Source organism: Zootermopsis nevadensis, unplaced genomic scaffold (genome assembly GCF_977971745.1).
Source record: "Zootermopsis nevadensis isolate Lab colony 2312 unplaced genomic scaffold, Znev_1.0 Znev_ptg000017l, whole genome shotgun sequence".
NCBI classification, from domain to species: Eukaryota; Metazoa; Arthropoda; class Insecta; order Blattodea; family Termopsidae; genus Zootermopsis; species Zootermopsis nevadensis.
In genome coordinates, this window is record NW_028259149.1 from 5,430,149 (window position 1) to 5,445,480 (window position 15,332).

The window sequence follows — 15,332 nt, forward strand, 5'->3', positions numbered from 1 at the left end:
TCACTTATTACAGGATTTTCAACCAGAGTCTTTCATCTGCTTTTGTCCTTAAACTAGTTTATTCAATATCTATGAAAAGTTTATCAAATGTTAAGGTATTATTGTCAGTATCACAGAGGTGGGGGTTCCTTCACTTATGCCCATTTAATGACTAAATTTGTTACAAAGTGTGTTGTCATTTAACAGAGTCTAGTTTCCATACGTTATTAGAGTGGTGCTTCATGCTGATCTTTATTTTGTCCTTTCTGCATAAACAGTCCTTTCACTTGTATCTTTTATCAAAATATCTAGAAGGCACATGAGGTTAATAAAACAGTATTTCTTATTCCTTTGGTATCTCTTGTTCTCTTCTGTGGAAGAGTGTGACATCTGGAAAGAAGAAATAAGTATGAGTACATTTTAATACTCATCTGGCTATAAGTCTTCCTTCATGTAAATTCTATATTGTATATAGTTTTCAAAAAAGGCATTATTATGGTTATTTTGGAAAAAGATAATTCTTCTAAGAAAAGAAAACTGCAAAATAATTTCTCCTGAAAAGCATGGCTAGAGTGTGCAAATAAAAAAAAGTATAACAGTGCTTGGGGTCAAATGATGCTGATTGTCCACAGTGCCACTTAAGTAGGGCGTAAATTTAATATGAATGGAATAAAACACAGTAAAAATACTGGAAAATAAAATGACCTAACATGTTTGGTCATTTGTGGATATAACTATTATATTCAGAGGCAGGAAGTGTTAATGAATATACTGTGCAATATACACACACACACACATACATACATACATACATATACATATACTATTGTAAAATATTTTAGTTAATTATTTATATTTTTTTCAACAAAGCATTCAATATCTAAACTCAGATAGTCATATGAAAGACTCATATAAAACTGTTGCCTATAATGGCACATATAGTGTCAGCATGTCATACAAGATTTACACTATCTGCGTTGGTAATTATGTTTCTGTTCTTTGTATTGATACTTCATAATAGGAAATGAGATGACTGTGTTCTTTCAAATAGTAACCAGTGCTATAATAAATGTATTAGCCAATAATGTTATGAATACTGAGCCAAGTCTCTAATCACACTTTTATTTTCAAAACTTCTTTCATAATATATTTCTTCTCTGAAGACACACTTTAAGGTGAAATATCATACATATAATTATTCCAAGAATTTCTGTAATCAAACTCATTAAAATAAAATAACAATACAGCATAATTGTTACTGGTGTTTGTTTTCTGGAGTATAGTAAACAAACAGGCTATATTAGTTGATTTTTAACTTGTTAGTCACCCTGTTAACCCTGAACTTATAATTCATCTGCATCAGTCATCACACTTGTAACAAACTCTTTCAGCACAGTGTCTTCTGCAGGTAGGAATTTTAAATATCTGAGTTCTGCTTGACAGCATTCTATCTCAAGATTTCCATGAAGATTCAGAATAAGGAGTGTGGCTCCTAGTTGTGTCCCACTCTTGCTGTTTCATTAGTAGTCCCTGAAACAAGAAGAAAGTATTAGCTTAGTTTATGTTTGCTCTTATTTCTGTTATCAAGATGGCATTTTGTTAACAGGTTACATAGTTTATTAACCAGTATGAGGGTACAGAGAATTATTAAAGATTTGAAACATGTAGTACAGTTTTTAATTCACTGAAAATACAAGTGCAATGACATCCTCTCCCTAGAGAATCCAAGAATTTTCCTTCTTTAAAATGTTTCTCTGCCACTCTGCTACCTTGTTTTAAAATAAATGGTAGCTTACCTTTTTAAGTGAAGACAGTTGTAATAGGATATCTTTTGCTGTTGACCATTGTTCCTTTGTATCGCTGCATATTCTAACAGGCATCTCATTCTGCCTGTTCAACAAACGTGTGGACCCTGCAAGGATTAAACAAGGCCACAGTAAATGTATAACAACAAATAAACAGTTACTTATAGATATTAATAAAATGCAGACTCATGCCTCGTGTATAGGATTTGAGGTTCTCACAGTGGTAAATATGAAGATGTAGTGCCATGTAGTCTGGTAGAAGACATGATGCTACAATCCAGAAGACAGCCATTTTATGCATTGGTTTAGTAATGTTGTCCCCCCACCCTTCGTATTAGAACATTATTTAACATTCCACTGACTGAGTATCTGCTCACACCTTTAACTGAAAAGTGTTGTGCTTCATTTGATGGCATTCTGTGGCTTGAAGTGTGCTGGTAAATACCTTTTCTGTTGTTTGTATTTTCTGTAAGATGTTGATTAATATTTGGTGATGGAACAACCATTTGCTCTTGTTTTCTGGGTATATCAACAGCATAATTTCTGTCTCTCAATAACACATCTTTACTATGTAATTGTTCATTCTCTGCAGCTGACATAAGAAACCTGTCTTCATGTTTATCCAGTTTATTTGCATTCCTGTCAAAGTTTCTTGTCCTATGATGAAAGTAAACATTCTTATTGTTGTTTCCGTTATTTGAATGTCGTGGTCTTTGATGTGGAGATGGAGACCTGTAACAAAAGTATGTGAAGAAACATTAATGTCAGACTTTGTTGAAAATTATAACTCTGATGAACAAAATTCAAAATAAAGAATAAGCCCAGAGAATATGAAATAATTCGAAATATGAGCTATTAATTATTTATTTGTACCATTAATGTTACTATTTTTGAACAAAACTTGAATGTTGGAATCACTGACAAGATAAATTAAAAAAATAAGTAATAGTTTATAATTATGGTTATATATAATTATAAATATAATTTCTGCTGTCGAATGCTGTCTTTCTAATACTTTTGTATGACATTTGTTAGTCAAGTTTCATCCACTCCATTTAATTTCCCTACCTGCAATGGCCTGTCAACAAATATAACAGAATCCCAAGGGATCTGAACATTGTTTAATTTCAGACATGCTTGCATAAGACTTAACAATGATGCACAATACATACCCCATGTATGTACATTTATTTATAATTCATACTATGTTCATTTATGATTTAGTCTATCATGTCATAAAAATTATGCTTTACGGTTATGACCTGCTGTTCTCATCACTACTGCCTCTTGTGTGACAGGGTTTGCCGTGTGAAGCAGTGTCACTTTCAGTTCCAGTGTCTCCACCACCCATCAGAGTTGCCCTGAGCAATTTTTGTCTCAGACGGCGTTGATAGTAAGGATCTTTTTCACTTTGCTTGATGTATTGAGTCTCTGGTCTGTTAACACCCCATTTGGGACGATCCTCCAGCCTCATTCGGGGTTGTGTTGGCTGTGATTGTGAGCGACACCGTAGTGGTAGTTTGCACCCTCGATGTGGTCGCTCCAGACTTGCAGATCTAAAGAAAATGTTATTTGATTAGCTGTCATTAGGTTTAAAAACATAAGATAGTATACCCAAATAGGTGAAAGGAATAGTCAGTTGCTGTATTTCTTGGAAAGTGAAGGTAGCATGTGGGATGCTTCCTTTAATTGTCAGACTGGAACTGGATTTGTCAGACACCAGAAAAGACTGCTTTATATTTTTAAATTGTAGGGCTTAAATCATATGTTTTCCTTACTTTATACTGCGGGATATGTTTATATGTATAATTTTCATGAAGGTGTTTAAGAGTGTAATGACACCATTCAAATGTCCCATTGAATTTCAGCAATGTTTTGCTAATTTACATATAACTGATGTAAATATAGACAATATGTGTTCTTACTTTTTCCTGTCCTTTCTTTTAATTTGGCTGTAAGCTTTTCCTTTTCCCCATCTTCCTCTGCTTCTTGTATTAATATCTGAGTCAGTCTGAGTTCCCCGCTCATGTCCCATTGCTCGGTACTTGCTGGGTGTAAGAAGTCTATTATCCAGCACCAGGGGTTGTTGTAATGAAGGAGACATCAGTAGTGCTAACTGAACACCTCCACTTGCAGCTGGTAACACATCGTGAGAACATTTCTCTGTTGTGTTGCCTAACATTACTGCTAGTCCGTCTGCAGGCATAGCAATTGTCTCTGCAGCTATTAATAAAGCTTCACTATGTGTTTCAACTCCAGTTTGTGTTCCATCATGCATTCTCAAAACTTCTTCATGTTCTCTTGGCACATTCTTAGAACCGTGATTAGAAACGGAAATATCATTGCAAAGATTCGTAACAGAATCTTTAACCTGAGTTGTATTTTGTATTGTCGAAGTTGTGTTACCAATTACAGAACTTTCAGCTGTTGAATTAGAGTCAAACCAACTTTTATTTTCATGTGTGTCTGTAATTGCAATGGCACTGCTACTGTCTTTAATAGATTCTAGCACATGTTTCCGGCTTGCCCGACTCTTCTCTTCTCTAGCCTTCTTCTCAGCGTTCTCAAGTGCCTCTCGCATTGCTGCAGCTTTGCGAACTTCTTTGTCCTAAAATAGAAAATGAATCTTCAGTTTCCTTAAAATACAGGGAATCTCTTGACTAGTTGAATGCACTAATGCTATCTTAAGAAGGTTCGTGTTCCATGGAGTTAGTTATTCAATCAGACAGTTAGTTTTTGACTGAAACTTGAAAGTGATTTGCAAGAGACTAGCATTTCAATTGAAAATTGAAGATTTGATTAAGGTATGTTATGTGTATATTTGAAATCAAATGATACATTTTTAGAAACTTGATGAAGTTTGGTAAGTGAATAGATAACACAGATTAATGTTCTTGTTTCATACACATGATGTTGGCAACTACAATTTTGAGTACAGGTGTTTGAGCATAAAACTTTTGTTTCATCTGACTTATTGAGGCATTTCAATCCAGTCTATTATTACCATTTCCATTTTCAGAATTTTGTCATGGGCTTTCTTTGTGTGTACATTAAAAAATTTCAGACCTATATCTTTGGGAAGGAAATCTACAATGCTGTTAAAGTCCCATTCATTCAATTACTGCTGCTACTATCTATGATGATATAAGAAAATATTAAATTTTCTTACCAAACTTGTACGATTTATTACCTCTCTTTCTTTGACCCATCTTTGTTCTTCTTCAATTCTCTTTTTCTCTATTTCTTGTTCACGTTTTATCCTTTCTTCCTCTTCTTTTTCCTCTCTTATTCTTCTTTCTCTCTCTTCCTTTCTTGTGCGTTCTCTCTCCTCTAACTATGAACGTAAAGTAATTATGAAAATATGTCATGGAAGAGTATAAATTAATTGCATATATGAGTGGCTTGTACTTAGAGGCTTTAAGTTTTTGAAGCATAAAAGAGATTTAGATTTTAAACTTGCATAAAGGGTTTCAGGAGAGGAGCTGACAGAACCAAGTGGCAATAGGATAATAAATAACTGTATGAACCAATATACTAGTAAAAATGTACAATACCTACTTTCCTTTAACTGCTTAGAATTTTACTGTAAAGTGTAAAATTCAAAGGTATACTTTTCCCCACATTTTTACTAGTATAGATATATTTTACACAATCCGAGAGTTTTTCATTATCTCCATGTTTATAATTTTGTAGCAATGAATAATGTTTCATAAAAAAATTGTACGTTTCTGATCCTGAACATTTGAGACTATTAAAATTATTTTATTTGTGTTTTAGGCCAACACAAGATGTGCTAATCTATTTTGAAAAACTCTACTGCACAGGCTTCTCCATTTCCACTTTAATTACAACACACATAATGACAAGTGAAGTTATTTAATTACATTTTAATTTGCTACCTGTAAGCGAATGGCATTCTGGTGTTCTAGAGCCTTTTGTCTCTTCCTCTCTCTTTCTAGTAATACATCTGCTTCCAGTGGTGCATTTTGGCCTCGTATGAATGTTCTGCCAATAATAATGATCAAATATCAGGAAATATGTATTTTATAAACAAGAAGATATGTTAAGAAAATATATGAATAGCATAAAACTTCCAGCATGTTTGTCATAATTTGACCTTTAATATTTGAAGCTGTGTTACAACGATGAAATATTATTACAAACCATTAGAATACAATCTTACCTGTTACACTCGCTTTGTGATGGAGTACTGATAGTATCACAACTATCAGCAAGCTCTCTGCTAAGAAGACTCTGTGTTGGACTGCCATGGTTGATCACTAACACTTGAGTGGACAAACCAATTGAAGACTCACAGTTGCTGATTTTACTGAGGCCCCTTTCCAACCAACTTGGTGTAGCCCCACCACTAGCATGCACCTAAAATGATGAAGCACACAATCTCACTACTTACCTCCAAAAATGAGAATTCTTCTTGAGAATGTTACTTTTGATGTTCACAAAAGCCAACCACTGGTTCTTATCATGAGCTAGATGATGAAATCCTCATACTCGTAGGTCAATACCTACCAGACTATACGTGCTATATGACAGAATACAGCCCCCTTCAAGTCATATGACGTCCTCTAAATTTTAAATTCCCGCAAAAATCGATATGATTCGATAGAACGGAAGAATACAGTAACTTCTTTAAACAGCCAATAGATGTCAGCCAACTGCAGTTCTTAAATTAGTTTCAGAGAGTCCAGAACTACTTTAGTAAGCGAAAGCCACTAATAGATGTCACATACATCCACATTTGCTATTTATGGTACGAGTTTAAGCACTAGATGTCACACCATTTCAGATTTGTAAGAACTTTGTTCAATGAAGTAAGTTCAGGTTATGTGTACATTTGGGACTTATACTGGTTAATGGTGCACTGTGTGAAGATAATAAAAATTTTAGTTCAATGTTGTGGATTGGCTGTTGTGGTTCTGTTTTATTATAACAATAATTATACTATTTACATGGATTTTAATGCCCAAAATATGTGATCATCCATGGTAATTTTTTACTAATGCATAATAGATAAAGAAAGCCAAAAAAGGGTTTCAGCAGAAGCTGGAAAAGGGGTGATATTCTGTTACTGAAATCACATCTTGACTACCAAATTGAAGGATGCTGGAGATGTCATCAGGCTGAAATGGCAGAGGGTGAAGGTCACAGAGGTCATGAGCTGCTGTCCTGACTCTCTTAAAGTTTTAAGCATTATAGTTACAATAGCAGTGAATATAATGGTACCTGTGGTAACCTGGAATCTGGTTCATGAAGCGTTGGTTCCCACAAGTGTCCAACTCCAACCCCTCGATCTCCCCACCTCAGTCTGTTCACTTCATCACTGCCTCCGCTTGACCACAGCCGACATGGGGGTGTGGACACGACAGAATCTGGAGTCGCGTAACGCCTGAACATAAGGACAATTCGTTCTTTGTCAAAGATTTTGTGAAAATGTTTATGTTAAAAGTAGAATTCAGAATAATATGATTTTTAAACAATAAATTTTAATTGAAATGTTGAGTTACTAATTGTGAATTCAATCAGATAAAGATGAACATGTTATTCCAAATGCATATTTAAAGAATGTGAATGATGGAAGTATCATTTAAATGAAGCTGCAACAACTTAAGCCAGAATTTATTACATCTGGTCCAGGGACTCAATCTTGACTGAGTTATCCCGGCTCATCATTTCTTGAGGTAAATTTTATCAAAACGTCTCAACAATGAATTATTATTCCAACCCCTTTTGTTATCTCAGTAATAAATTAAACATGTGGGAAGTGAAACATTAAATCTTACATAACAGAATTGTTACTTCAACCCTACTCAAGTACAGCTGCTACATTTTTATTGGTATTTCCACCTATAACAATGGAAACAATAATAGTTGTTAGCATTGTAGCAAATGTGATTGTTTCGTCATATGGAGTTTAAAAAGTAAAAATACCTGTTTGAGGGTATCCAGGGTGCTTGTTTGTTCAAGTGTCTGGGCACCTTGTGATATGTTTGAGTATTGTTTGTCCAGCTGTCATGGCGGTGATATCTCTCCTGACGCTGCTGCTTCCAGTAGTCATTGTTGCGTTCATTTGAAGTACCGCCTGAATCACTTGCGTATCCTGAGGTCTCACCTTCCCTTTCGTCATCCTGCTCAATATTATTTTCATATTGCTGGCTACTTCTCATCAACTCTTCATCCTGTTACGTTTTGACACACAACAATTTTTGTTCTCAAAATTCAAGGGAACAATCTGGTTACTAATTTTGTTTAATTAAACCCATTAGATAAACAATACAGCGAGGATTTCAAATTATTGTTTTTATTATGATTGTGCATTGAAGCTTAAAATTGAATTTTAATTCTCTGTACTCAAAATGTAAGCTGGTATTTGCTAGTGGTCACATTGAAAGCCGTAGGATCGGCAAGTCCTATACAGCTCGTGACTTCGAGTTTTTCAGACGAAAATGACAAAAGGAAACGAAAGAATGTTTGGGAGACATGTGAGTGGGGAGTGAAAGGTATAATGAGAAATAAACATATGTTGCTGAGCCTTTTAGGTAATAATGCTTCCCAGGAGGGACTCAGATTAAAATTATAAACCCTGAGATTGCCTCATGTACTTCACTAAGTCCTTTGTCCTTTGCCGAACAAGAAAGTATCCCAATTTTTTTTACTGAACTTGAAAGTCCATTTTTACGAGAGTCTTTCGTTGTATTTTTTTCTTGAACAAGTTGAAACAAGTTTAGACACTCACATTCTGATTCTTTAAGATCCGTTTCAGTTTTGCATGACAGTCTACTACACCTAGGTCTCCAAGTTGGCATTTTACTTTGAGTTTTTAATTGAAATTTTGTATTCAGTTTGTCTTGCGTACGTGCTACATGCCCCACCCATCTTATCACCAAATCTGCAGACCTGTAGTGAGGTGTGAAATTTTTAATTACGAAGCAGACGGATTCACTGAGCAATGGACAGCTTTTTGTCAGGTACCTTGGCGTGCATGCGGGTAGTACCTGACATGTGGGGACGGGTCTGTTGTAGATTGGTGGGAGGCTTGGACTGCGTTTTCGCCCCATCCTGGCCGCTTTAGCTTGTAGCTCAGAATAGTCGTAAGAACGGCATACCTCGTCCTGTTCTTGACGTTCCAGGTCTTTCGTGGACGATACGAAGCGGGTTCTGCCATAACATGAGAAAAGACATTTGCTAACACATAAACACAGCTGATACATTACTTTGATGTCTTGCTGCTCTTCGTGGGAGTCCATGGACGTGCTGAATGCGTGCTACATCACAACGTTATTTTTTTTCCTTAAAAATAAAAAGCAGTGAAATAGAGTTTTGTGAGTGGGAAGGGTGCAGCTAACGTTGCGGTTGTGTTGGGGCCTTATATTTTAAAAAGGACATAAGAATGCTGCAGTCCCTTATTAAATTTATTCTAAAGGCGAGAAAAAGTGGGACGCCTTCATTTGATTCGATTCATGCAGTCAGTAAATTAGTTGGGGCTTGATGAATGGAGACTGCAATATATAATACGAGTAATCCAATACAAGTACTCGGACACGCAGATTTCTCGACTACTTCTGGAAATTATAGGAAATTTGTGTCATTGTGAGTCGATCCGTTTTTCTTTTCCCAAAAATTTCTGTTGCCTATTTCGGCTTTCTCGATTTTTTTGGGGAAGGGGGGGTAGTCCTGATCGCCTTGATGATGGAGGCAGCAAGGACCTATGAAACGTAGATAAACTTCTACCAGACTACACGGCGCAACAACCCAGCAAACAGCCATCTTCAGAAAACCTCAAATCCTACATATTTAAACTAATTTTCTACTTTGAAGTCGAACTACGAGGTCAGGGATTGATTGGATCTAAAAATACAGAAATGCGGTAGGTATTGACAAATATCGCCAACATGCAATATGCAAACGCTAGATCACCGCCCGTACAATTAATAAATATGTCTTTTTTATCACCGTAGTGTGTGGAACGTACTTAATTCTTAAACTGCGCTGATATTTTGCAGTATCGAAACAAATCTACGCGTGAATAAATACATTTAAGTAAGGATTCTACGTAACGCAAAAAGGTACAGTTGTCTGTTTGCTTAATCACGTACTGCATCAGGAAGACTTGTGTATGGTGGGAAATGGAGGAAAATATTAACGAATTCTAGATGAGTTGTCAATTTCACGTTACGGTCGCTTAACCCCCAGACAAAGACACCTTGTAGCAGACTGGTTGATCCACAGAGGCGACGTGTATTTGGTGGCGAAAAGGACTACCCCTGTCTCTGCCTGGAATTGAACCCCTGTTTTTAGCCCCCGAGCAAGTCACTGTACCTGCGCCCAGCACACACAGTATATTTAATCAGTAAGTACCAACAGCGCAGAGTAACGTATGTGAACGGACGAAAGGGCAGACTCGCGGACATCTGACGTCTTGCAATGATGAAAAGGGAACTTGGACTTTTATTACATTATAGGAAAGTACCGACTATTTCATAATTTACGCATTTTGAAATCGATGTTTTTGGGTTTTTTCGTGTTTATTGAATTTTCGGTCACTTCATTTAAAATAGACTGGTCTAATAATCACTTCTGCGAGCGAATTCCATAAAATTATTGTGGATTAAAAACTCCTATATCAGTTCCTGCCATTTTAAAATCAGATTAATTTTATTCTAAATATATATTCTAAGTAGAAATTAGGAAGAAAAGTCCTGTATGTTACTTTACTGGAAGAAAGAGTCTTGTATATTGTATCCTAAATTAAATACGTATGGAATGCATAATGTCCTGTGTTCACAACTCTGGAAATAAGTGGATTGTGTGGAATACAAAGAAGGAAATCCATTTCAGGAACAAAAGATGTGTCAAGAGACGAAGAATGTGCCTACTCATAGAAGCTACTGTTTGTCATACTTCTTAGTGCGAATGGAAGTTTATTTCACGGCACTTACTTTATACATGTGCGGTACCGTTCTCCTTCACGAGTTGGCAGTCCCCAAGGGGCGCACATCCCCGCCAGTTCTTCTAGAAATAGCATAACACATCAATAAGATTAATGCGGTCGTACTTGTGTTACTAAAATCAATATTACTGTGGGCGAGACCGAACGTCCCACGTGAATGATTGCAGTTCTGTTTCGTATTTGGTATTGCGGGTTCAGGTCTCAGCCCGGAAGCCAGCTGTCCTGACAGAGGCTTTTCGTTGTTTGCATTTCCTCCAGGCAAACAGGTCGTGATAACTTCGTCGCCCTGGTGATGGAGGCAGTTAGCACCTCTGAAATGTCGGTAAATTTATACCAGACTATACACTGCGCAACATTCAGATAGGAGGTTGAAGCCAGAACAAGAAATCTTCAAGTCCCTGAAGTGAAGAGATGCCGATCTAGCTGAGTTATGAATTTGAACTCAAAATATTTACTGCGTATCCATGCTTTTCATATTATGCTATGACTAAATCCATGGAGCATAGCTTATAGTATCTCAGCTAGTCAAGAAATTTCCCATCACATATGAGGTCTGGAGGTCTCTTACATGTCCACGAGAGCTAGACCCTACTTCTATTTTGAGATCGAATGAACTAATTCTGCATTGTCATCGCCTTATTTATTTAAGATCCATTTTAATATTGTCCTCCCGTCTGTACATTGGTCTACCAGGTGGTCTCTTCCCTTCAGTTCTGTACGAATTTTTCATCTCTTCCATGCACGCTACATGCTCCGCCCATCTCATCTTCCCTAATCCACCCTCACCGTACCTAATGAAGAGTACAAATTATGACGCTCCTCAGTGTAACTTTCTGTACCCTCTGCTTACTTCCCCCTTATTTGCCAAAATATTCTCCTCACCACCCTAATCTGTGTTCTTCCCTTTGTGTGAAAGATCAGGTAATACATTTTAATTTTTATGCACTAAGAAAGAAAATATAGGGGAAAAGAGATTCTGACATTAGTGGTAGAAAGCATTCTCAGGATTTAATCTGATCTTAAGTTCTTCTGATTGATTTATAACTGCCGTTCCCAGATATTTGATCTCAGCCACACATTCGAGCATTTATCACATATTTTTATGCTGTAATATGTATTTATTTGCTTCTAGGTGTTAAAGAACAGGAGAAGAAAAACACTCTGAAAGTAATTTTATAGTTTTCTGGAACTAGGTTTTCTGTATAGGGGCAGATGCCATCGGTCCTCGCCTGATCCATTTCGTGTTTCTGAATAATTCTTCTCATTCGCACGCTGCTCAGCTGAACTGGGGTTCGCGTGCTCGGCGCCACGGGATAAGCCTTTGTAAGGAGGCGTTTTTTATGATTTCTCCTTCGATGGTTTCCGGAGAAAGTCGTTGACCCCCATTCTAATAAAATTTTCACATTTCAGTTGTTCTTGTTACGTGGTCTTTGTGATGGATTTACTAAAGGCAAACAGAATTATAGATTTATGCTTATGGGCGTCTAGTAGAAATGGACCTAGATGTTGTCCACAGCTCTTTACAGTTTTATGTAATTCATTAGCATTGATATTAATGTATTGCAGATAAATGTATGGGCCTTAAATTAATTTGACACTTCTAATATTAAAAAGCATTTATGCTTTATTTTGTTGATGGAAATCTGACATTGATTTATTGACTGCGGTTCGGATGTAGATTTCTGTCTTCGAGTTGTGACGTCGATGTCCGGATACTACAAACGTAATTTTATGAGTTTTCTTGAAACTATTTATTTAAATTCTTAGAAAACCAAATGACTAGGAAAATATTTGGACTGCAGAAGAATGAAGTAAATGTAAACTTCAGGAAGTTTTTGATATATAGGCCCTCACAAGTCACCCAGTAGTCTTACATTTCTACGTGAACGTTAAATATATTCGGAGAAATAAGATTTGTGATTCCTAATTTCATATAAACCTTTTAACACACACACACAGATGAATTTCTCGGTTGTGTGCAGTGTTCAGATTTCTATTATGTTCAGTGTAAAGTCTTACGCAGACAAAAGCAGCCCTCTGGAGTCGTTCTTAACGAGCATCTAACGTGAGTGTGAAAACGAGTTGCATCTGGGGTATATAATATTCTTCATACTGTTGTGTAGGTGTTGGCAACATCTTGTGCTGTCTGTGTGCAGTGTACACGTGCCACAGCTGAAACTGATGCTGGCAGCAAAACCCAAAGCCCAACAGGATGATGAAATGGTTCCGTCCATGTCCCATATTCACAAGAAAGCTTCATGATATTTCTCGTCTCTTCGAGTCGGCATTCCCCAAGAGGTTTTCTCGCCAAAATTCTATTTGCATTCCTAAACACGTGCCCAGCTCACGTGTATGTCCCAGAGTTCACTATGCTAAGAGTACTTTTGCCTACTGAGTGTGTAAGATAGAACTTAAAGAGATAAGTGATATTTCGTAACAGTACAGATTTCGGGTTTGTCTACTATGACCTGTATTTCTATAAGATTCTGAGTAAAATGTAGTAATTCCACGAAAAAAAATAGAAATTTAATGCAATAATTTAAAGAATCGCATTTGGTATGTTACAAAATAACACATTTTGTTATACGCTTTAATGAAATATATTTTCTATTAATACTGTGTTAACTCTAAGTGTTTTCTAAACTGTTAATGCTAGAGCTTCTGACTGTTTAACACTGCACTTTCACTCACCTCGTTCTCTTGCCCACTGAATTCGCTTCTGTTCTACTAGAGACAGGCACTTCGTACTATCCATGGTGACCATTGCGGTCTCAGAAGGGTTTAAACTGCCCGGAGGAATGACTGACTATGGGTCGAGCAATTCACAAGTCCTCCTTCAATCGATACAACTACCGTATCCATAGCAACAATATATACCGTCGCGTGCTTGTATGGCATTCTGGAGTCACCAATGCCGTATGTAAAGACCTAATCGATAATACTTGTTTTTTTACTTTGTTTCCGGTAAGCGAGATTGCATTCTTTGCGGGTAAGGCAGTGGGGGGGGGGGGGGGGGTAAAAAGATGTTGATGGACTTTCTGTCTAGAGCTGGTTCAGTTTGCTGGCCTTACTTGTCATGCAAAGTAATTAAAAAGCTATGTATGAGGAAAGCTTTTTGTTTTATTCATAAGTCTCTAACGGGCGGGCATCTCCGCGTGTCAGGATGTTATTATATGGATGACTCAGTAGCTGTGGTTCACCGTACTCAGCAGACGGTTAAATTAACTTGCAAGACTTTCAAACCACGTACCCTCGGTTTTCTTACTGTTCTATAAATCTCTTTGACGCGTGCTGATTTTTAAATTTACTTAAAACACTCGTAATCTTAGCTGGACTAAGATATTCAAAGATATGGTTGTTATATTTCTGAATTTAAACATGATATACTGCATAACATCATGCATTTATGTAATACTTTGGATATTTGCCAGGTGAAGTGTTATAGACGGTGTCAGGAGGAGATATACTGTAACTTGCACTCATTTCAACAAATATAATTAGGGTTACCAATTCAAGAAGTATGAGATGGGCGGGATTTATAGAACGCACGGGAAAGTTGAGAAATGCGTACAGAATTTGAGACAGAAAACCTGAATATAAGAGACGGCTTGGAACAGATGGCATAAGTGGGAGGATAATATTAAAATTAATCTTACGGAAATAGGGTGGGGGTTGGATTCATGGGGATGAGGGAAGAGTCCGTTAACACGATAATAAACCTTTTTGATTCCATAAAAGTCGTGTAATATCTTGACTATCTGAGCGACTATTCAATTCTGAAGAACTGGACTCCATGAGATTAGTTAGTTAGTTATTTACATTAAATAATCAAGTTTGTTTACATATGGTTTGAAGTCTTGCGCTAATGAAAGGACAGTGTAGTCGCGAAGGATTGGTTGCGGATGAGAATTTTCATTAAAGAACAACAGGCCTGTTTATTTCGAAATGGGCTCCAGGACACGAAATGAGTGGTTTATGGATAACATTGCTCCAAGCCACTTCATCAGATTGAACTGTGGTACTGACTGGTCTGCTACAGGCAACGTGATATAAATGAGGATTTTTATATTTCGAACAGAATGGGAGATGTAGGGTTGTCCACTGAGATGACTGGACATAGTATAATTACGTGGTCTTTACACATTTATACTACGGTAATACTACACCGAAGACCCTAAAATTAAATATATCATGTAATTTTCAAATTATACTTTCCTGTCTACTCTTACAAGTATTTTTTTTTACTAAAATACCTCTTTCCTAGGTTATGACTATACGAGTGGCATAAACTGGCTCAGGTTTGTGTCCAGTAGCAGGCTTTGGCAAACGGTGTTTGAACCTTGAGGTTTTGTACCACAGAGTTGATTATTTAGGTCATTAGGTAGAATTCTGATGTGGAAAGCTTCAAATACAACGAATCCTTCGCTAATTTAGCAGGACATATTTGATCTGTTTTATCGAAATGTCTCTACTTACACATCAAAACACAGAAACTCGCAGACACACATTTTTTTGCTTCGAGCAGCTATTCGAAACTTTGATTTTAGTTTTCTATGGACCCAGACCGTGCACGCAGCCAC

The 15,332-nt window shown here is 36.7% G+C and overlaps 1 protein-coding gene across 3 annotated transcripts; it reads right to left on the minus strand.

The window, feature by feature from the left end:
* Positions 1-1,080: 1,080 nt before the first annotated feature.
* LOC110834475 (uncharacterized) lies at positions 1,081-13,581 on the minus strand. Of its 3 annotated transcripts, none has more exons than XM_087350203.1 (13): positions 13,444-13,581; positions 10,742-10,814; positions 8,909-8,960; positions 7,734-7,981; positions 7,029-7,191; positions 5,968-6,164; positions 5,684-5,789; positions 4,975-5,118; positions 3,710-4,392; positions 3,047-3,340; positions 2,164-2,516; positions 1,776-1,891; positions 1,081-1,509 (listed from the first exon to the last, which is right to left on the minus strand). In XM_087350203.1, the coding sequence occupies exons 1-13, from the start codon at positions 13,514-13,516 to the stop codon at positions 1,432-1,434; spliced, it is 2,580 nt and encodes an 859-aa protein (XP_087206329.1). In that variant the 5' UTR covers positions 13,517-13,581; the 3' UTR covers positions 1,081-1,431. The 3 variants fall into 3 exon arrangements, with proteins under 3 accessions (XP_087206329.1, XP_087206328.1, XP_021929356.2); XM_087350202.1 differs by having other exon boundaries at positions 2,230-2,516; positions 8,798-8,960; XM_022073664.2 differs by having other exon boundaries at positions 8,798-8,960.
* Positions 13,582-15,332: the final 1,751 nt, after the last annotated feature.